This window comes from Ananas comosus, linkage group 15, assembly GCF_001540865.1.
Source record: "Ananas comosus cultivar F153 linkage group 15, ASM154086v1, whole genome shotgun sequence".
Taxonomy (NCBI): domain Eukaryota; kingdom Viridiplantae; phylum Streptophyta; class Magnoliopsida; order Poales; family Bromeliaceae; genus Ananas; species Ananas comosus.
In genome coordinates, this window is record NC_033635.1 from 10473515 (window position 1) to 10497756 (window position 24242).

The following is a 24242-nucleotide window of genomic DNA, read 5'->3' on the forward strand; positions in this document are numbered from 1 at the left end:
TGATAAAAATCAGTAGCTGTAAAAAGATAAAAGTTACGGGGTGTGAACGTAAAAAAAAATGTACTTGATGGGGAGCCATTTCAGAATGGCCTGTAAGGGAGGGGTCTTCATGCATTTATTCCGATCATACTTGAGAAATGCTAAGTCCAAAAGACTATGTACAACCCAAGGTTTTAAGTGCCCGTCGGCACGGATCGTATCCACCATATCGTATTGTATCAATAAGATACTGGCACGATACAGATCCCGTCAGCTCAAAACCCTATATTCTTTAAATTAGTAAGTAATTTTTTCAATAAAGTTCAAAAGATGTGATAAAAAGATATAATAAATAGTTAGAATATTTTGTTGCTAAAGAAAAAAAAATATTTCATACTACTATGTGTCGGCACACAAGAATTTTTTTGACCGGCACGCATCGGCACGGTTCGACACATATCGCGCCATACCATGCCGGCATGTTTCCAATACGACCTCATGCCACGGCACTTAAATTCTTGATACAACCGATAGTTATTGTAATTTTTGCCGCTCGTAATCTAATACTTTTAACCCGTTTGGTTCGGGTACAGCGGCCTTGTACCAGGTTGGGGTGGAACAAGTGTTCTACCCCTTGTTCCTAGGGGTGGAACAAGTTTCCACCCCTCCCAGGTAAAGAGAGAGAGAGAGAGATTTTTAATTTTAATTTTAATTTCTAAAATTTATAATTTATTTTTTTAAAATTTAAATTTATAAATTTAAATTATAAATTTAAATGTTTAAATTATAAATTTGATATTTGTAATTTTTAAATTTTAAATTTAATTTTTTAGATTTAAAATTTAAAATTATATATTTTATATCTTTCAAATTTAAATTTGATCTTAAATTTAAAATTTAAAATTTAAAATTTAAAATTTAAAAATTATAAGTTTTAATTTTAATTTAAATTTTAAAATTTAAAAATTAAAATTATTAATTTAAAATTATTAGTTTAAAATGTTAAATTCAATTATAGAGGTAAAATTATTCTTTTCTATCTATAACTACCAACTATTCCGCCTTACACTCAGATTTTTATCCAAACATAATTTTTCTAGTTCCAGCTTATACTCGCATTTTCATCCAAATAAAAAAATACCCTTACTATTCTTGTACCTATCCCCGGTATAACTAGTTCTTTCTTATACCCGAACCAAACGAAGCCAAAACTAGCTAAGCGTTTGGATCAGGTATAAAGGGAGGGATAAGGGGGTTATCCCCCTTTTATACCCAAACATCATTTGGGGGGGGGGGATGGGAACTAGTTGTTCCCACCTACCGGGTTAGGTGGGAGTTAGGTGGGAACAACTAGTTCCCACCCAGGTATGGAATAAGGGATGGGAACAAGTTGTTCCCAACCCCGGATAGAGAGAGTGAGAGATTTTTATTTTAAATTTAAATTTAAACTTTTTAAAATTTAAAATTTATATTTATAATTTAAAATTATAAATTTTAAAGTTTAAATTTTAAATATGATATTTTTAAATTTTAAGTTTTAAATTTGATATTTTTAGTTTTTAAATTTTAAATTTGATATTTTATATTAATTGAATTTAAATTTGGTTTTAAATTTAAAATTTGGTATTTAAAATTAAAATTTTAAATTTTAATTTCAAATTTTAAAATTTAAAAGTTAAAATTTTTAATTTTCATTTTAAAATTATAAGTTTAAAATTAAAAAATTTAAATTCAATTATAGGGGTAATATCATTATTTTTATTTATAACTAACAACTATTTCACCTTATACTCACATTTTCATCCAAACATAATTTTTCTAGTTCCAGTTTATACTCACATTTTCATCCAAATAAAAAAATATTCTTGTTCCTACGAAAACTCATACTTGTATCTATCTCCGGTATAACTAGTTATTGCTTATACCCGTACCAAACGAAGCCTTAATAAGAATCTAAACTACCTTTTTCAGCTTTTAATTGAACAAAAAAATAAAACTACTGTATTAATTATAGTTTTGGATGGTCTAAATTGTAAGATTATAATTCGACTAGATATTTTTTGTCTATTTGATCCCATTTAGATATAATTTTATATTATATATTACTTTTATCATCTTATCTCATAATAATGTTATTATTATAATAATTAAATCAAAAGGGTGGTAAAGTGTGGGACCTAAAGGGGAACACTAAGAAAAAGAAGTGGATGATGTTTGATTTGGTACAATTTATTGCCAAATCACAATCATTCTACAAAAGGGTGTAAAAAACAAATAAAAAATCCATTGATACAAACAAACAAGCAATTCCCCCACATGGCCTAGGAGCATATTCCAAATTTAGTGGCCTTGAGGGGGATTATATAAAAAAAAAAAAAAAAAAAGTCTACTAGTTAAGTAATGCTTGGAGTGTATATCTTATATTCCAAATAAAAATAATTTAGATTAATCCAATTTAAATTGGATTCTTATTCTCCCCTCTATTTTCGAATCAAATAATTAAAATAATAGTAGCCGTCAGATTTGAAAGTTGTAAGATCGATGTACATCTTAGATTAGGGTGTACAGCTATCACGCTAAAAAAAAAAATGTTTACAACTGGTACACTTTTAAAGAGAGTGTTAATATTACACTCTATATCTAATGATTAATATTAAGTCATTATCTTATAAAAAAATAAAAATAATAATTTTTTTTAGATTTTTAACTCCTAAGAAGAATCTCGAATAAATTGGATTGTAAATTTAATTAGAACAATACAACAATTTTGAGCAAAAAATTATAATAAATTAAAATTTGAGGACCCAAGTGTTTATGTGGCTCATAGTTTGAGGACAAAATGTGCATTTTAGTCCTTTTATTTTATTTATTGGTATACTCTAAAGTAGAGTGTTATGCCGCTCAACTCAACTCTAAAGTAGAGTGTTATAATAAATTAAAATTATTTAAATTTTTATAAATCTTAGAATGGAGGACGTATGTGACACCCTTAGAATTAATAATAATTCTATATAAAGTATAGTAAAACTAAATCTTTTAATTCGGTTATAATATTTTGGAGAATGACTAGGCCTAAAACGTTAATAGGATTAAACATATTAAGACTAGGCGTCACAGTATAAGCATGTTTTTTACGATAAAAACTTAGACAACTTACCTGAATTATAAATTAATTTAAAAATTTGGATTTTAATGTCCAATCTTTTTGATCTATTTGATTTAATCCAATCAACGATATTTTGACTTCAAATCTTAAGCTAATTTTGAACTTTAATGAATTTATATATAGCTAGATGTATTTAAATTTTGAAATCAAAATATCGTTGTCTAACTCAAATTAAATAATTTTGTATGTTTTAATTTTTTTTGGTTATTATTATTATTATATATTATATAATCATTATTATTATTACAACTTTAACTCAAATAGGAATAGAAATATAAAGGACACGTGTACAACGGCGGGTTCTTCAACCCGTGGGCGTGCGAAAAAAACAGTGCGCCTCGTACGTGCCCATCCCGGCACGGGCGCCGAGGCGCTGTTCGCTGTTCGCTGTTGTATTCGCCGCGTCCCCACCAACATCCCTCTCCTCGGCGCCGCTCGATTGGATTAGATCACCAAATAAACGGTCATGATCTACCCTGTACGATGTTCTGGTGTTGTGGGTCGCGCAGCGGATCGGTTTCACCCCGAAATCCCGCAGCGTTCTAGAAAGGGAAGTAACCCCCGGGATACAACTCCGCCATCGCAGTTTGGGTTTAATTACCGGATATGCCACTCCGTCTTATCCCGTTCCTCCGCCGTTCTATCCTGATCCAACGGCCACGAATCGCCCTCGTAAGCTTTATCTATCCTCTTATCTTTCGGTCCTTGGTAAATTACGATATTAGTCCCTGTACTTTGGTCATTTTAAACTTTGGCACACTTCTTAATTTTTTAATACAAATTATTCCCGAATTATTGAAAATCCGAATTAAACGGTCGTTTACGAATTTTTTTCAAGAAAAAAAAATTATTCACAAATTTTTAGGCCAGTCGAATAATTTGCCAATTATTGAAAATCTAAATAAAAACTTATAATTTTTATGTTTAATTATAGATTATTTTATATTTTATACGGAATCCGTTTTTTAAGCCGAAATTTTCAACGAATTTGAAAATTAGAAAACAAATTTTATCTATATTATACCCGTACCGAATTTTTGCCTAATCCGAAATAACTAACTATTGCCGTAATTGATCCTCCTTTTATAGTTATAAATATAGTAGTTGAATACAAATACATTAATCAATTACTGACTTTAAATCTATATATAGTTATAACTGTAGTATAATTATAACTGAATGTAACCNTTTGGTTACATTCAGTTATAATTATACTACAGTTATAACTAACTATTGCCGTAATTGATCCTCCTTATATAGTTACAAATATAGTAGTTGAATACAAATACATTAATCAATTACTGACTTTAAATCTATATATAGTTATAACTGTAGTATAATTATAACTGAATGTAACCAAACAACTCCTAAATTTTATAATTTTTTTACTAAAAATAATAACTTTACAGGAGAAGATCAGGATTCAGGATGCCAAATATATAACTTAAGGCAGTGAGGACCAAACAAAAATTTACTAAACATGTAGGGTTAATCGTGCAATTTACCCCTTCTTATCCCGTTTGGTTAAGCTCAACCGAGCAAAACCGTAGCTTCCCGTGGACGCCAAGGGCATTTTCGTAAATCCACATTATTTTTTTTTGTTTACTAGGACAGGAGGAATCTTTACCAAAAGCCCCCTCGTCACGAAATAAATCATTTCAAAACACTGGAGAGAGAAAAAGAGAGGTACATAAAATGTACGGAGACCCCCTCAACTATATTCGTTTCTGAAGTAGCATCATCAACTTTAAATTTTTTTTTAATTAGGACCACTGAAGTTTAAATTCGGTAAAATCAAGAAAAAAATTTAGTACAATTTCTAATTTTTAAAAAAATCAAAATAAGTTAGTTATATATAATTAGAAGTTGAGGGGTCTTAGTGAAAAGAATTATAGTGGAGACGGAGGTTTTAGAATAACTGTATAGTTGAGGGGGGTCTCGATACATTTTCACAAAGCGAATAAGAGGGGGCGACTCCCCTCTCTCTCTCTCTACCATTTCCCCTCTCTCTCTCTCTCCTTTCTCTCTCTCCTTTCTCTCTCTCTATCCTCTCTCTCTATATCTTCGTCGGCGACTAGGGTTTGCTCCGAAGCCCCTCCGCGGCGCGATCGGATCCGGCCGATCAATCGATCGCGTTCCTGCTCCTCCGCCAATGCGACGGGATCTCGCGTGATCTGGGGGAGGAATCGATCGCGAAATCCGGAGAATCCGCCATGGCGTACCAGGGGAAGAAGCTCGTCAACGATCCCAATGGTCTCCTCTCGCCTTTTCTCTGATTTTTCGTATGTTTTGAGCCCGATTTGCGGGGGGTTTGTGGTTCTTGATCGTGTTCGACCATAGTGTGGTCGGTCTTGGGGTGTTTCTTACTTCGTTTCGGCGATCTCGATGCGTGTTTTACTCTTTCATTATTTTTGGTTTTTTTTTTTTTGTTTATTTCTCATCTGAGATTTGATTACTGGTTTTCTTGATCGAGTATGTTGGTTGCTGCGTATCTGTTGATGCAATGCTGAGTTAAATTGGTGTAGGAGTAGAGAAATGGCGTTGCGCCGATGAGTATTTCCAGTTCTTTTGCTTCATTTCGGCTCAGATTTTGTGTTCTTTATTTATTTATTTAGTTATTCGTTTCTGTGAGATTTGATTAGTGTGCTTCTTGATCGAGTATCTTGCTTGCTGCGTATCTATTCATGGAATGCGAGTTAAATTCGTACTGGAGGAAAAATATGGTGTTATGCTGATGGGAATTTCTGTTTTTTCAGCGAATTTCTTGATTTTTTTTTTCGGTGTTCTTAAGTTATTTAATGTGCTTCTTGGTTCTTTCTATATATGTCAGCTCTTGTTGTGCGTATTTTATGAAGATTTTGGATTATTTTTAGTTTATTTATTATTTTTTTTTTTTTGCACCGGATTTGATTTCTGGGTCAAGTACCTTGGCTGCTGCATATCTGTTGATGCAATGCTGAGTTTAATTCATAGCGGAGTAGAGATATGGTGTTATGCTGATGAGAATTCCCGGTTTGTCCAGTGTTCTTGCTATATGCAATTTGATGTGAGATTCGTTGGGAGATGTGGTTTTGGTTCGTTTGCTTCATTTCCTCGCTTTTTATCTTGTTTTATGGAGATTTTCGATTCTTTATTTGTCTAATTTTTAATTTTTTTTATTTTTTGTGTGAGATTTGATACTGTGTTTCCTGATCAAGTATCTTACCTGCTGCATATCTGTTGATGCACTGCTGAATTAATTTCGTATCGTATTGGAGATATAGTACCTCACTGATGAGCATTTCTGGCTTTTTTGGCGTACTTTTTATCATGCAATGTGCAGTGAGATTCACTTAATATTTTTGCATGCAGATGTCGTGACTGAGTTCATTGAGGGCTTGGTGGAGACGTACCCTGGTTTGCAGTACTTGGATGGCTTTCCGCTGGTAATATTAATGACCAATAATTGCCTTTTCTGAGCGATTTGGCCACTTTTGCTTTTGGAGTCTTGATCGCAACGTATCATTTGGTGTGATGGATTGCAGATTAAGGTTGTCTTGCGTGCTGACGTGTCGGCCAGGACCTACGACAAGGTTGCGGTCATATCAGGTGACGACATCGCAATTATGCTTTCAGTTCTTGTTGTGATCCCATTTAGAACAGTTGGCATAGGTGGTCAATTAATAGGGCTTTCGATGTATGTAGATACTGATGAAATGTAAAAAATGGTATGATGTTACATACATTGTGCACGCTTACTCCTGTCTGTGTGAATATGCACATAGATTCGCCTGCCTATCGGCACCGCATGTCCGCCCCCATGTAGTACACAATTTTGTTTTGGAAACACGATAAGTGCACATGCAGGTCTCGATGCATGTGTGCACACAAACATGCATGCATTTGTATGCACACTACGTGTGCATGCGTGTGTATGCACAGTACGTGTGCATGCTTGTGCGTACTTACGACGTATATATTTTCATTTAAGGAAATCAGTATCAGATTAGGCTAAATGGGATTTCGTAAATACCACTCCCTACTGGAAATTTTGGCCCTATTGACTCGCACCCTATTGTGTGATGCAACTCCTTGCAACGTTATCAGGATTTTATATCTTTCCGTAAGGAGTAAGTGAGAAAAAGAAGTTGCCGAAAGTGCTATATCATTTGGAAGAAAACAACTGGGGCGACATATGAAAGATATATATTGACTGGTATTATATTGGACACTTTAGTAGGTTTAGGATTTTCACAAGCTATGAACCCCAATTTAAACCTACATGCTATTCATACATGATTTTCTTTTGACATGTTGCCTTATTTGTCCTTCAGACATTGAACTTGTCCTTTGGCCTAGTTCTTCTGTAGTGGTTTTGAGCGGTTATCTGGACGACCAACTAGACAATCTGAGCCAACATCGACCAGGCGATGCGTTACTTAGACCAGTTGAACCATGGGATAGCCACGTGACTCGGCAACCAATTTGTGCCAAGATGGCTACTGGATGCAAATAAACAAGATTAATCATATAGTTTGCTTAATTATGAGTAGGCGATCACGGTTTGCATACATATTGTAGTGATATTTCCTCTAATTAAATTGCCTTTTCAGGCTTGTTATAGTTATCTATAGATGGACTTTCAAGTGTTTATGTTTCTATGATGTTTCCTATGGACTTTGAACCCATTTGCCATAGTCAAATAAATGTGTGCTCTAATTTAAGAATTGGGAGTTGATGTTTATCTGATTGTGGCATGTTCATGTGATTTAATTGAAGTAGAAGATAAGAAAGGTCTTTTTTACCCTCATACAAGTGTCATTGCTCAAGCGTTCAAGCCTAGGCTTTGTAATCGATGTCTGACCCCGATGTCCTGCCTTTTAATATGTAGAATGGATTGTTACCCATGGACACCAAAGACATCTACTAATATATTGGTAATATCAACTTTTTCTGTCTTTAATTCTTTTCAAAATGGTGCTGTACTGGAGAAGGCATCGTCTGTATTATCTCAACTTTGATATACTGTAGATTAAGCCCCATTGACCCAAACCAAAATTCTCTTTTTGTGTTTAACTCTCTGAAGTTGATCAATGTGTGGATCAGTATTTGGGTGCTCCCATAAGACCTATGTTTAATCTTCATTTCCAAATGGTCCTTTACTCTGGCCTTTTCCAGGCTGAACAGTGACAACTGACAACCACCTGATCCATATGAACTCTCTTTATGTCGAGCAATCTTTTGTACAAGTAGGCTAACTTTTGATGAAAGTTACACAGAATTAGAGGATTAGAGTTGAATCAATCAGAAATTTCTGATACCCTTAGATTAGAAAATAACGCCAGTTAGTGTCTTAGTTTTCCAATTCTCAGTTGGTTGATGCTAGCCTATGGTAACTTATTAACTAGTCTCACTTTCTTCCCTTCTGCTTTTATTTTCCTTTTTTTTGTGGTAGTCGTACTTGTTTTAACTGTGCATTCTTCTATGTAGGAGGTGGAAGTGGTCATGAGCCTGCTCATACTGGATTTGTTGGGCCAGGGATGTTGACAGCAGCCGTCTCCGGAGATATTTTCACATCTCCACCTGTTGATTCTATTTTAGCTGTATGGTTCATTTGGTACTCCTTTTTCAGTTCAATTATTTGTTACTTGTGCTGACACCACTTAGCATTTTAGGCTATTCGAGCTGTAACAGGTCCTAAAGGATGCCTTCTGATTGTCACGGTACTATGTTATCCTTTATTTATGCTAGTCAAATCTGACTCTTTCAATGTGCTTTTTTTTGGGGGGGGTGGGGGAGGCAGGAGGGGTGAGGGGGGGTGAACCTTTTACGTAACTCTTGTTTTGGTGCCCTTACAATGTTCACGGAATAGTTGAAAATGCTATTTTGTTTAATTATTCTTTAAATGCAAGAAAAATATTGATAAGTCATCATCTGATTATATCTTTCTTTATAGCTTCTGCTTGCTAGCTTATGTAAGTTCTTTTCTTTCTCACAAGGTTTGATTTTGAATGTTAACAGAACTACACTGGTGATCGGCTCAATTTTGGTTTGGCAGCTGAGCAAGCAAAATCTGAAGGCTATGATGTGGAGGTATTTACTATCTATCTGGTGTCTTGATCAAAAGTAAATACTCATTAAAATAATGTTGTTAGGTTTTGTAATGTTTTGATTCCTGCAGATGGTTATTGTGGGGGATGACTGTGCTCTGCCGCCACCGCGTGGCATAGCTGGGAGAAGAGGTCTGGCTGGAACTGTACTTGTTAACAAGGTACATATTCTTGGTGCTTATAATTAACATACGAGCAAAGCCTATTTCAGTTGCTGTAGGTTGGAAACATGAAGAACTCTTTTCTTTGGTAAAATGTACTGACCTTACCTGAACAACAGAACATTTCAAAATGACTATCTGAACTTTAAATTTTGCTTTTACTACCTAATCATGCAATATTTTTTATTGAACTGCCTAACCATAAACATGTGATAACATTTTGAAAATTTTTGACAGAATATTATGTAATGTAATTGGAAGTTTCCGTTACTTGACTAATATTCTATGACTTTTTGGGCGGAATCTGTTATGATCTAACTGAACTTGAAAGGATTTTTCTATAATCATACAGAATGAAATGTGAGGCAGTACAGTCAAATCTTTAAGTGCTCTGTAGCCATTTCAGATGCATTACAGTTCAGATAAGGCTGTATGCTTTACCGTTTCTGTGCAATCTGTTGCCAATTACGTGTTGAAATGTTCAAAGCCATATTCATACATTTTGTACGTGATTTTAAAGCATGATATGCGGATCCTTTTGTTTGTCTCTTATTTTGTATCTGCTTTAATTGGTAGGTTGCTGGTGCTGCTGCTGACGCTGGCTTATCACTTGCTGATGTTGCTGCAGAAGCAAAGCATGCATCCGAAATGGTGGGAACAATGGGTGTTGCTTTGTCAGTGTGCACACTGCCTGGCCAGGTTACTTCGGATCGTCTAGGTCCAGGACTGATGGAGCTTGGTCTTGGAATCGTAAGTTACTACATGATTTTAGATGTTGCTAATTGCATTAATTGGACACTGGTTCTACTCTTCATCTAGGTTATGTTGTATTAGTTACTTGTAAGCCTCTTTTTATCAGTTGCTGCTTCTTATTTGGAATGCATCTTAATGAGCCTTACATTTATTTGCACAAATAAGGTTTAAGAAAAGTAATTGGCCTTTTCAGCATGGGGAACCAGGCGCTGCTGTTGTTGAGCTCCAACCTGTTGATGTAATTGTATCTCATGTTCTCAAGCAGATATTGTCACAGGTATAAGTCCTGGGCTTTGATGTTTCATAAGTTCTTTTGATGTTGCTTTAATTGGTACTGTTTTAGTTTATCAACTGGATGATAAATAATAAATTAAGACATGAACCTATATATGCATGCAAGTGAGCTTTATTTTTTCCTTTTCATGCTAGTTATGTTTCTTCAATTTTCTGCTGATTTTTTTATTTATTAATTTTTTTTATAACTTGATGTAAGGTATTAACCTGAGAAACTGTAACTATTTTGTCTTTCCTGTGGGATTTTTGTCAATGCGACAAAAAAATACAATGACAGATTTGTCCTCTTACAATATATGGTAAGAGTTGTCTTTGCCTTAAATAACAAGTTTAAACTTGCCGAAATTGCTATGCATTACATATAGCAGGATCATATAACAGTACCTCTCTGTCTTTTTATTACATATCAAACAAGGTACGAGCTAAATCAGCATATCACTATGTTGAAAGCAGCTAAATAGTGTCTGAAGGTGACTTTGCATGGTTGCTTCTACATTGTAGTGTGTAGCCTCTAAAATTTACGTGTTACCTTGTTAGCGTAAAATTACATGATTTTGACTTATGCAAGCAATGCACAGGGAAAAAGAACAAAGAAGAATCAATAACCTTTATATTTGTTGTTTTATCAAGAACAGGGTCTGAATGTTCTTTAGATAATTCTGCATTACCAACTCCATTTAGTGAAATTGCCATTTCATTATTGGCCTTCTGAATGTTCTTTTTATCAAGAACTGGGTTATTTTACCAAGTGAAATTTATTTCAACTTTCCGAATTCAAGGTAACTAGCATTTTCCAATCATAGTTGGACTATGTTGTCATGGGGAAGCAAGTGGTACAAGTGGTATGTGACTTCAAGATGTGATTAACCTCTATATATATATGCAGATGATTTTGTGGAAAAACCAGTAGATGCACTTTACTATGTTATAATATTTGTGTTATTTGTAACTTGTCCTTGTATATGTATGTCCTTGTTTCGTTCTGAAATGGTTTCAACTGCTTGCAGGAAACTCAGTATGTTCCTATTACAAGAGGAAGCAGAGTGGTTCTCATGATTAACGGGTAAATACTGTTTCCTAGTTTTTCCTGTTTTGCAATTTGATTTAACTTTGCAAGTTGAAGATTGTTAATTTATTTTGATGAGAAGGAAATCTATATCCGCTGTCAAGATTTTGCTCTTTCAATAACGAGCTTGCTTGTGCCAATTAAAATATATGTAAATTAGGGTGAAGAGTAGTTTTGCAGAGGATTGATTGGCAAGTTATTATAACAGCCTAGGGGCCTGTTTGGATGCATAATTATTTTGTTCAGGAAAACTCTTTTCATATGCTTTAACTGACATGTGGTGATTGGTCAATAGGAACCATGGGAAGATGTCTATAACTACACACTATATATGGCCTCAACTGCAGTTTTCTCATGATATGATGAATCACCTTGTAGGTGAACATACTATCCTCAGAAGTTGGAATTATTATGTTTCATAATAGCTGAAAGTCAACCAAATTGGTACTGTTCTAGCCAAGCATGGGTTCTTTTGGCAATATTTTGAGGGTTTGCTACTTAATTTCAATATATGTAGTCTTGAAAGCTAAGATGAATAGTGCTTTAAATAGCTACCGCTATGCCCGCCATAGCAGCTGATATAACAGATTTTATGTGCTACCGCTATGCCATAATTTCTAAAGTGGAATTTAGTGGATCGGGTTCATAGCGTCCGCTTTAACAGCATAGGGTCCCCGTTAAAGCGGCCGCTATAAAGCAGTTAGAAAGTGGGCGCTATGAGCCCAAAGCTTAAAAAATTGCAAACGGGTTAAAACATTTAATCGGGTCGGGCTCTCAAGTGGATGACCATAATACCTCTAGTGAAGGAGGAGAAGAATGTCTTCCCGATGAATAAGATTTTAATCATTTACCTAAGATATCCTTTTTGACATCCATTTACAAATTATTTAGACTGTTAATGGATTATAGATTTTCTAGTTTTAAGTCTTTTTGGTTTGCTAAATCATAATATTTTAAAGTTTATCTTAATAGATAATGACATTAAATATGTATAGGTTTGCAATACTAAAACAAGGAATGATTAGGTGTCTTTTCTTCAAAGTTGTCTTTTCTCCAAAATTATATGCATTTTTTATAAGGAACATAAACATAGTAAGTTTATTTTTATGAAACCCGCTATTGGGTTCATAGCGCCCGCTATCCGCTTTTCGGTATGAGACCCTTCAAAAGCTATGTGCCTGCTATTTACAACCTTGGAGATGAATCAGAAATGTGCTATAGATTGATTGTCAGCGCACTAAACCGTCAGAAATGTGGTTATGTCATCAAATTTAGGCAAGGCATGCCCAAAACAAGGTTGATTTGGCAGGGCTAGGATGGATGTTATAAAGTGTAATATTAATGTCACATCAGTGTAGTGATTAATGCTTTCCCAGTTCTCCCTGAAGTTTATTTGCTACAGTATCTTTTTCACTACCTATTAGTTAATATTTAATAATGGAATATCATTATTAATGTTAGAAACAAAAAGCAATGAGCATGTTGAAAGAACATTTGTGCTAACTTGTCTTTATTGTCACGTTAAACAGATTGGGTTCTACTCCGCTGATGGAGCTAATGATTGCAGCCAGAAAGGCAATTCCTGAGCTGCAGCTGGAACATGGAGTTGCTGTTGACAGAGTTTACACCGGCACATTTATGACCTCACTTGATATGGCTGGTCAGTTCACTCAAGAAGCTTTTGGCGTACTTAAAAAACCTCTTTTTACTAATTGGATAATGAAATTGCTTTGGTATAGGATTTTCTATATCTATTATGAAGTCAGACGAGGATATTTTGCAGCGTCTAGATGCCCCAACCAAGGCTCCATATTGGCCTGTTGGTGTCGAAGGTAATGAAGCAATCTAACTAAATTATCAAGTTCGATAAGCTGCGATAAAATATGTTCCACTAAGTCCATCTACTTGTAACACACCTAAAATTGCTGAATTGTTGTTGATATCTTGCTATATCTTGCTGTTAGGTATAACATACATATAGTATACAGGATGAGCTTCTCTAGACAAGAAAATACAAAATGTTTATATGAGATAATTGGTTATTTAATGCTTTCAAGATCGGGGTTGGCTGATGAAGTATAGAATGCTTTGTATTGTAGATCGGTTCTCGGACCTTAGGATTTTTCTCTGAATTCCTTGTAACATTAAACTGATGAATTTTGTAAATAACCTTCTTTTTTTTTAAACGACTCTTGAGGCTCTTTCTCACGTATATTAACTTTTACATGGAGCAATTTATAGACATGCCAAAAATTTTATACACTTTTGTAATATTTCTTCGGGTTTAAGAATTTTTTTTCAAGATGTGATTAATATTTCATTTATTTTTTCTTGAACATCTAGTTGTTCGTTGCCCTTTTTTTTTAAAACCACATTAATTGCAAGAATTCTTTTAATCTATATAGGGCCATATGTACTTTTATCATCTTGTTGAAGTAATTAATGCACTTGGTTAGTGTATCTTTCTTGCTGAAGTAATTAATATTTTAATTTTTCTGTTTGGCATACTATGATGTTGATTTTTTATATAAGTATGATCTTTGCATATAAACCTTTTCATGGAGAGATGCGACTATAAGTGGATAATAGTATAGACATCCTCAAACGACAACAGCTGTCCCAAGTAGTACAAATTTTCTTTGTTTGGTAGGTTGTTGCGTTGACTAATGGTATTATGGTATACATCACTGACTTGTAGGAGATCGCCCACCTGCAAAAATTCCTGTTCCAGTTCCTGCATCTGGTTCCACAAGGAGTGATGAGGTGAAAAAAAAAAAAATACTTTATTTGGTTTTGTTTTATTTTATTATGAAAGGTCAGCATTATTCTTCTTAGAAAAGTACATAATTTCAGTAGTATAATATGTCTATGTTCATAAAACTATGTTAGCAGTCAACGCTGTGAATGTGCGCACTTCTTCTGATATCTGAGTTTCCGAACTCATCATATAAAAGTAATGTGGGTCTTTTTGGTTATATTACAATTGCTAGTTGTGAGAAGATAATGCCTAGTTTTCTTGAAGAGAATAAAATTGACTCTGTACATAATCGCTAAATGCTGTCATTAACCAGGATTGCTATCTTGTTCCTTCTTTTTTGGTCTAGAACTTCATTGCCTCTATTATAATTATGTGTGAAATGCAACTGCAAATAAAATTTGACTCTGTACATAAATTGCTAAATGCTGTCATTAACCAGGATTGCTATCTTGTTCCTTCTTTTTTGACCTAGAACCTCATCCTCTATTATAATTATGTGTGAAATGCAACTGCATGTTTTTGTTGGCCTCTAAACTAATAATTTATTACATTCTTTTTCTGGGGCTATATTTCTCAGGCTTTAAGATATACGTAATGTATAAGATAACCCTTATCTTCTTTTCAGATATATTTTTTATTTGCTTCATACATTTTATCCTGTGGCAGATGCTTAGCAAACCCCAAGAGCTAACCCAACAAGGCATTATTCTCGAGGCTGCTGTCGAAGCTGCTGCTAAGGAGATTATCGCTCTTAAGGACAGCCTAAACGAATGGGATGGTAAAGTGGGCGATGGTGACTGTGGAACTACTGTGAGTCCTCATTTAGGCCATATTGCCTGTTTTATTTGTATTTTTTTTTCTAATGGTTCATGACAGAAATTTCTCTTCAGATGTATAGAGGTGCAGTGGCTGTGCTGGACGACATGAGAAAGCGGTACAGTTTTTTTTTTTTTTTTTTTTTTTTTTTTTTTTTTTTTTGGGCTGGTGGGAAAAATCTGCCAGACCCCTATTAACATTTGCTCAGTTGCAATGTGGGACCTGGACTTCACAAGTTACACATGAACTTTATGATTGTTTCAGTCAACCATCTGGCCGAATTCTTTAATCTTCAATCAAATGGAACCCAAGTGATTTAATGCCTCTATTCTTTTGAATGCTTGGATATCTTTACGGGTGTTTTAGTACTATGCCTGATTGAAGATCGTAAAGAAAAATTAACTGAATTCAGGGCTAGGTGTGGTTGATTGAGGAAAGTACGAAGGTTCATATATTTATTTTAACATTTTGAAGTTTGGATAGTCATATGCAACAATACTTATGTTTAGCAGGGTCTGGCATTTTTTTTCTCTTTTTTTGGTAGAATTTATAGAGGCCTTTGAGGAAACATTGTGGGGAAATTTATTGTCCTTCTAGATTGCCATTTAGAATTTGCTTTGTCTGTATATAAATCTATCGTTAATGAGACAAAACTAGATAAGTTCTTTAGTCATTTAGACTGACAAAATGAGACAAATCTTAGATAAATTGCATTAGTCACTTAGGGTAACAATTTTATGGACTCTAATTAGAATTTTCTGCTTTACACAGCTACCCCATGAATGATGCTGCTGAGACAGTGAATGAAATCGGGGCCACTATCCGTAGGGTGATGGGCGGAACAAGTGGCATCTTGTACAGTACCCATCTTATCTTCCTTTTAATATTATTATTAACATTAAATTAAGGCCTCGTTTGTTATTGTTGCCCGCTTTTTATTTTTTTAAACACTGTATAATTTGATATGGCGGCAGAAGAACTTTTCTCTTGTTGTCATGGTTGATTAGCTTGCAAGGCACCTTGGCTAAGTGATGGATGATAATTTCTTTACAACGCACAAACAGAAAGTTGTTTCCAAGTTTTTAGTTTTTGTTGCCAAACAAACAACTTACATATAAGGATTACAAGCAATCCACCATTCTGTTCTTCACTATTTTGTACAGAAATTCTATTTTTAAAAAAAGGGCCACTATGCCAAACAAGGCCTTGGTTTATATAAGGCCTTAGTTTATATATTTAGGATTTCAGCTATCTTCTATTGGAACTATCAAACTTGGAGACCTATATATTGAAAAACATTAACATGTGTCCCTTAAGTGTTGTGTATACATGTGCAAATCCCTGCAAAATCTTAATCTTCATGTGCCCTTCAATTTATTTTCTTAGATATAATACTGTTGTACTTGCAAAAATGTTCCTTGTAAAGAAAGCTTTTATGAATCCAAAAACAACTTTGTCCCTGTGAATTGGCGTTGACTTCTAATTTGAGTTGAAAATATTTTCATACCACACTTTCAAGAAGCATAAATTGAAATTCGCATTTTATAGTTGATACCTATGTAAGTAGATGATTTTAAAATGTATGTGTGAAAGACTAAATGCCCTAAAATGTATTTTTCAATTTGCTGATGGACAGGTATGACATATTCTGCAAGGCAGCATATGCTAGCTTAAAGGGAAGCTCAAAAATTACGGCAAAACAATGTAACCACTGTTGTTATATTTATACACACCAAATCAGTAGATCTTGTCCCTATGTTATGACATTTAGAAATATGCCTCCTTTCTGTTCTTAGGGTCTAATGCGCTAGAAGCATCCATCGCTGCTGTTAGCAAGTATGGTCGTGCCAGTGCGGGCTATCGCACAATGTTGGATGCTCTCATTCCCGCATCGAATGTTCTAAAAGAGGCAAGAAAATATTTTTTCTTTTTCTACTTCTCTATTTTCTTTTTCTCTAAAGAGAAGTATCGTAGATATGTAAGACTAACGTGTCATTAAATATTCTTCATGAGCAGAGGCTGGATGCTGGTGATGACCCTGTGACGGCTTTTCTACTGTCGTCTGAGGCCGCTGTGAATGGTGCTGAGTCTACTAAAAACATGCATGCACAAGTAATTTCCTTTTTTCTCTCCCTTTAAATTCATTTTGCATTCGCAAATAATGGTGAAACTTGAAAGATCATAGTAATAATGGGTAAAATATTTAACTTTTATGCACCATAACAATGTAATCTATTTAGTTTTGTGGGCATCAGTGGTTTACTGCACGCTATGATCGTTGACTATCTGTTTTGCTGTACGATCATCTGTTTTATTGGTGCAGCATCAATGCGTCACACATAATTTACATTTATACACCCAGTTTAGCTGCTTGGAGCCTGGTTTGGCTTCTGGGGGGGTTTGATAAGCACGTTCTCCTAGCTTTTGAAACTGCTTCTCCCTACGAGAAGTGAAAGCCTAGAGCTTTCGGCTAGAGCGAGAAGTAAAATGAGCTTCTTCATCCCAAAAGCTGCTCTATTTTTGAGCTTCCGCTTTTAGCTAAGGTGGAAAGCTGGTGGTGGGAATCTGATAGAGCTGTCGGGGTTTCCTCCAACATTTCTATTAAAGTAGCACTCATATGGAAGCTTGCTATATTTTACATATTCAAATACAAATATAGCTGTCACATAAACTGACGGATGACGAGATGTATGTTCAGGCCGGTCGATCCTCGTACATTGCTCCAGATCTACTTTCTTCAGTTCCGGACCCGGGCGCGATGGCCGTGGCTGCATGGTACAAAGCTGCGGCCCTTGCGGTGAAGGCTCAGCTGCGACCTTAGCGAAGCTAACCACACCGTTGCAGACTCTCTCTGCAGGATGAAACATACATACCAAACAAAAGCAATTTCTTTACAATTTTTTCCTTTTTCTTTTTTTTTTTCTTTCTTACCCTGTTCCATTAACAACTTTCGCTTTCCGCTAGTGTTCCGCATGAGCTGAGAAAGCCCTGAGTCTTTTACCTTATTGGACTGCCAGTTACCTAGTTTTAAACACCGTATACAAAAAAAAGAGACTGTAAGAGAGGGAACCTATCGTGACAATAAGTGTCGAACTATATAGAAAAGAACTGTTAGTTTGCTGCTGCTGCCGCCGTTACTGTGCTTGTTTTGTTAAGCATTTTGATTTGTTCGGAATTAAATGTTGCAGCTCAAATTTAATGATTGCTTTATGTTTCCCTCAGTGGTGCTCATTAAGCTATTTGATTATGGTGCATTAGATCATTGCTAATTGCTGCTTACAAGTTGTGGAATATCATATCAAGAAAAAAATATTTTGTTCTATTCTTAGAATATCAGATTGATTAGAGATCAGAATAAATATTCAATCGACTTGATGTCAGTAGAAGTGTACAGAATAAATTGTCGTCGACAAGCTGCTTGGCTTTTGTTCAGAGAAAATGAGTTTCAGGCATCTTGCTTCTCAGTCATTATGTATAAGATATATTCCTCAGCTGTTAAAGTTAGTTTATAGCCTGTTTGTTTTTTGAATTCCGGAGGAGGTTGGATTTATTTCAGCACTGAAGTTGCGAGACCATCCGAATTTTCACAGACAATTTTATTTCATCATTGAAGTCGTGAGTTCATCATACCGGCAATTGTATGAGAATTGAGCTGACAGTAGTGTGAAAATGGACCGTTTTATTTCGGTGGAGCTGGAGGGTGAAGGCCGAGTCTGGGAAGCTGATGAGTTCTCGCTACCCGACTATTCACAGTCTCTATATAGCAAGGGATCTGCAGGTCAAAACAAATAAATAAATAAGAAAAAGAAGAAAAAAAAAAGAAAAGCGGTCTCGGACTGCTGCACTGAAGAACTTCCCTTCGAAGTAAGTAAACGGGTGTTGTTTCCCGCCAAAGAGGGAGAGAGAGGGAGCGACAGAGAGAGAGAGAGAGCCAGCGCCAGCGCCAGCGGCGGCATCGTGCGATGGCGAAGGTGGAACTCTGGNCAAAGTCGCTGCAGCTCGGCCCCGTCGTCAAGTACACCGCCCTCGCCTTCTTCGCCCACCGCTTCCTCCCCAGGTCTTATCCCCAATTCCCTCTCCTCCCTTTCCCTTTTCCCTCCCCCTCCTCTTCTTATTAACTCTGTTTTCTCTTCCTTATTATAGCCTGATCGAAGACGACGGTGCGAATGCGCGGAGCTGCTGGCTCCTGCGCCCTCTCAGGGAGAGCAACCTCCAGCTCTTCGCCCTCATCTCCATCTGGATCTCCACCAAAGTAATCCGTCCCAATTCTTTTCTTTTCTTTTTTTTTTTTTCTTTTCCTTTTTTTTTTGGGGAATTAATCGGTGGGAATCTTTACTGAAATAAATTCTTGCGGGCGGCGGCGGTGGCGGCGGCAGCTCCACGACTCCCGGCCGCTGTCCGTGAAGAGCCTGAAGGCGTTGGGCGACAGCCTCATCGCCGATCAGCATTTCACTTCCCGAGATTTCGCCGACGCCGTAATGTTCTAAGCTTCATATTGTTTTTCATTTCTTCTTTTCCCCTTCCTTTTCCTTCTACTCTGATCTAAATTTCCTTGTTCGTTACGCGCAGGAACTCGTCTTTATGGAGGTACCAGTATACGTATGCGTGTATCAATCTCGTCTTTCGAGCTGCGAATCCCAACTGAATGCCGCCGCCGCTTGCGATTTCAGGTACTAGGGTACGATATCGGAGCGTCGAACATCGCTTTCGTGCACCTGGAGGATCTTCTTGTCCAATTCAGGTGCCCTCCGTGTTGTCGGTTCCAAATCAAAATTTCCAGCATTGGCGAATTCTAGTTTGTTTTCTGAGCACAGGCGCTGCCGTTTCTCGCCAGGGAATTGTCGAAGCTCGGGGAACTCGTGGCCTTAGATGTGTGCATGGAGATCATGGATCTTCTTTACGAGACCGAAGATGCCTCACTCCTTTTCCGCGCTCCCTACGCGCTCGCGGCGTCGACTCTCGTATGTTCAGCAATAAAACTATCGCAATTCGCAGTTCTACTTATTCGGCTCGTTTGTTTCTTCTGATCAGGTTACTGCGTACGTCATCTCGGTCCCTAAGCAGCGATGGGAGTTTCCGCTTCTTCCTTGGGGTAATTTTCTGAATCAATCTCATCGGTGTTGCGCTTTTTTTTGCGCCTATCGATTTTCCTGTACTTGCATTTATGTATGCACACATAAAACACATATATTTCCTTCTATTGTGTTGTTGGTTTGTCGCCGATCCAGGTGTAATAACTCTGTATTGCGAGGGTTTATCATGTGTCGCCGAGAGGTTTTGTAGGTTGTATATCTCAATTTGACCTACTCTACCAAGCCTTAGATCTTCCAGTTGTTATTCTCATTCGTGGATTCGTAACAAATAGAACCGTAAGGAGGTTCTGCAATGGATTGCGCTTCCAAGTTTACACATTTTTCGTGGGATGATGATCGTCTGAAAGTGTTAGTCCGAGCTGACGAGCATGTCACTAGTGGCGAGGGGGTTATTGTGAGCAAGGATTTAAGTGCCGTAGTACGGGATCGTGCCGAAAAATTGTCGGTAAAGGCACAACATAGTGTGTGCAAAACAGTGTCGATGCGTGCCGGTCACAAAAAGTACATGTGTGCCGGCACATAATGACATGAAATATTTATTTTCTTAAGCAACAAAATATTCTAATTATTTATTATGTATTTTTATCAAATATTTTGAACTTCATTGAGGAAATTACTTATAAATTTAAAAAAAAGAGGATTTTGAGCTGTGCCATCGGTACAGGGACTGTATCGTGCTGATATCTTGCTGACACGATACAGCATGGTGCATATGGCACATGCCGATGGGTACTTAAATCCTTGATTGTGAGGTTTATTATGCATCAGTGGGATATATATATATATATCAATTTGACCAGACAAACTAACTCATACATTGAACCGTAATGCATCAGTGGGATATATATATATATATATATCAATTTGACCAGACAAACTAACTCATATATTGAACTGTAACAGAGAGATAGGAAAATGAAGTAGGTCATGGAGAAATGGGCCCTTCCGCGTAGTATCAGGTCGGAGGCATAACAAGCACTGCTCGTAGAAAAAGATGTGACCAGCAAGATGTCAGATCCTTATGTTCAATCAAAGATTTAAGCCACCAAATCACAAAATTGCACATAATAAAAATTTTTGAGGGAGGAGAAGTTAGTGACTTGAGACATCAGCATTTGTAAAATAAATATTCACAAGAAAAATGTTCAAAATAACACATGGAAAAACTAAGCACCACGGCAGAGGAGAAGTGAAAGAATTGAATTTTGTATCGTAATAATTGTTGCTTGTACAAGTTCCATTTGTTGCTTCCGAATTCATAGATCATAACTAACATAAAAAGGTGCCAGTAAGTAAACTTCCCACACAGTTAATGAAATGCTGCAGTCCTAACATATCTCTCTTGAGTCATTTTTCATTATCCATCAAAGTGCTCAGAGTTCTATCCGCTATTCTGTTTTTTTTTTTTCGAGACATTTATATACGTTATGCATGCTTGATAGATCATTTCTCACAGGAACATGTTTTGCACGAAGTTGATCGTGATTACCTAGTTTTGTATGTTATATCTTTCATAATTACAAATGATATCTTTGTTGTGTGCCACCATATGGTTGTACAAGGGGCAGCATCATACCTTCTTTTTTTTTTTCGATGAAACTAAGAATGTCTTAGAAAAATAAGTTAGATGTGTGGTGAATCATTTGTGCAATTATAGCATACTTAAAATTTTAGCCATTTATGTGAAGTATTTTAGGTAATCCTGTAGTTTTTCTCATCCATCAAAAGCAAGTTATATATTGTGCTTCTTGAGATTTGTTGTTAGGGATGTTCAAAAAATGCATGTAGATAGGAGGAGGGATTGAATTTTGTATAATAGACAATTTTGGTGTGTTTATATACAATTTTAAGATGCATCTGATCTTAAGATCAAAATCCCATAGTGGAGTGAACCCCAAATTAACTAAACCAATTGAATGAAAAAAGCATTTGTGTTTTGTCTTTTTCATCTTCTTATGTTAGTTCATTTCTGTTTGGTATTTTTGAAAATTACCAAACTGTTCGACAAAAACTTAACAAAAAATATCCTGAAAATTTCATTTTGATTTTGGTTCTTCTTTTTCAAAAACCATCCAAACTGACTGAATATGTACCCTATGTTCTGATGGTTCTGATAGGTTGTCCAACTAAGCCCTATATATGCATCAATAAGGGGGAAATAATTCGTTTCAATAAACATTGCGATAAAACAGGTCCTGAGAAAACTAGGATAGGAGTAGATCAGATGCCCTTTATGCTAAAACAAAAAGAAATTCGAGTCCAAAAATTTTATGCGATGATATCTGTAAATCAGCGCGGAAGCTTAGAGGCCATTATTGTTGCCTGCCTTTTAAGGAGCCATTTTTCTAGCTGATTAATTTTGATTAAATTGCAGTTACTCTTAAGTCGCCTTTACCTAACAACTACCTATCATTTAAATTTTTTTTTCACACCTTCTATTAGTGCTGAAACAAAAATGACTGCATACCAGATGCTTCCGAATTTGCCCGATGAAACAACGCTTTTGCTGCATGTGTATATTCTGAGATGCATTAGTACTTTTTTTCTTTTAATGAATGCAAACAAATTGTCCTGCGACACCGATGTGATAGCAATTTACAATTCAGCCACCAACTTCAATAATTTCCAACATGCATAGCCATTAAATCCAAATCCTCCCTTGCCTATAATTATGAACTAGGTAGATTCCTATTTTCTAAAATGCATTGTCCTAGCATTACCATGTATAGTAAGGAAAGGAATAATTGTCCTTCAATTTTTGTCAGAAAAAGGAGACAAGGTAAGTGCATCAACAAACTCCATAATTTACTCACCTAGTACAATTGTGGTACATATGCTAGTTTCTAATGATCAGAGTTAAAAAGTGTCTTCCTCTGATCCCTATCCAATTCCTGCTATTGATCAATCAATGAGACCTGCATGCTATCGTATAAAGTGATCTGTAGGTTGTGTAGGGGATCTGATATGGTGGTTTAAATGCAACATTGATTCAAGCCCTTCAATTCTGTGCTCTTTTTCTATGTTTCAGAACAATAGACATTTCATTTTCTTAATCCATGCCCATATTTCCGAAACATATTAGTCTAATTAGCGAGCTTGAGACGAGCCCCCGCTCATGTATGATATAAATTATAGTATTATATACTGCATATGATACATATCTGTTCGAACTGATTGTGATTAGTGTTATGTTATGTGCTGATTTTTATGACAAAAGAGCTAATAACCTAAATTTGCAGTGAAGTTTGTCACATCCTATGACGAAGAAGAAATAGCGGAGATCGTTACGAGAATTCTTACGCACGTACTGCAACCTGAAGGGATCAAGCAGAGGATTGATGAACATTTTTTACCGTGAAGCTTACGACAAAACAGTAAGAACCAATTAGATATGCAGTAAATGAGTGAATGCAGGCCATTATCTTTGCGACATTCATCGGAGTGCGTACTTAGGAATTGTCATTGTGGCTCGTATCAACACAAATTTCATTCTTTAGTTTGATTTGTTTGCTGCGACTAATCCAAATTAGTTTGTTCGCACTGTAAATACATTCTTGCAATTTAATTCAAAATTTTTGTGACAAGTTGGCTCTTGTTGGTGTTGATTATTTGCATCCTATTTGTCTTGCAAAAGAATCTAATCTAGGAAGATTAATGAAGTAATAAAGGAGTTTAAAAAGGAGCTCGACTTGTTCATGTTGTTGAACTCAAAAATAGATACTCTTGTTGCATTACAACCTAACTACCAAATTAGGGCATCTTTATCATGTTTTATCGCTCTCCCGGAACTCAAAAACAACATAAAAAAGCGGAAAATTTCTGAATATTTCTCTTTATTTGGTAGTATGTCAATTCTCTCAAATTTGGTAGGATTTGAAGGGAAATGAAATTACATAGGTGTAGAAACCTTGGTCATCCAAATGAAAGAGCTAATGAAGGCGACGACTCGACATTATCGGTATTGCGTGATCGGAATGTTCTGAGCTCAAATATGGAATAATAATTTGTAACATTTTGAAGAGATAATTATGATGCTTGACCTACCAAGTGAAAAGGATATATGCTGA

At 35.8% G+C, this 24242-nt stretch overlaps 2 protein-coding genes across 2 annotated transcripts; both read left to right on the forward strand.

Annotated features, from left to right (window-relative positions):
* On the forward strand, window positions 5140-18303 carry LOC109721119 (putative 3,4-dihydroxy-2-butanone kinase). The gene is made up of 20 exons (XM_020248541.1): window positions 5140-5398; window positions 6497-6570; window positions 6670-6733; window positions 8615-8727; window positions 8800-8847; window positions 9146-9217; window positions 9306-9395; window positions 9972-10145; window positions 10342-10425; window positions 11450-11505; window positions 13038-13168; window positions 13248-13340; window positions 14207-14271; window positions 14933-15076; window positions 15157-15200; window positions 15854-15937; window positions 16719-16786; window positions 16879-16991; window positions 17099-17194; window positions 17781-18303. The coding sequence occupies exons 1-20, from the start codon at window positions 5359-5361 to the stop codon at window positions 17901-17903; spliced, it is 1776 nt and encodes a 591-aa protein (XP_020104130.1). The 5' UTR covers window positions 5140-5358; the 3' UTR covers window positions 17904-18303.
* On the forward strand, window positions 19045-23759 carry LOC109721081 (cyclin-J18-like). Its single transcript, XM_020248500.1, has 8 exons — window positions 19045-19139; window positions 19226-19334; window positions 19459-19557; window positions 19652-19669; window positions 19753-19823; window positions 19917-20043; window positions 20114-20174; window positions 23415-23759. The coding sequence occupies exons 1-8, from the start codon at window positions 19045-19047 to the stop codon at window positions 23531-23533; spliced, it is 699 nt and encodes a 232-aa protein (XP_020104089.1). The 3' UTR covers window positions 23534-23759.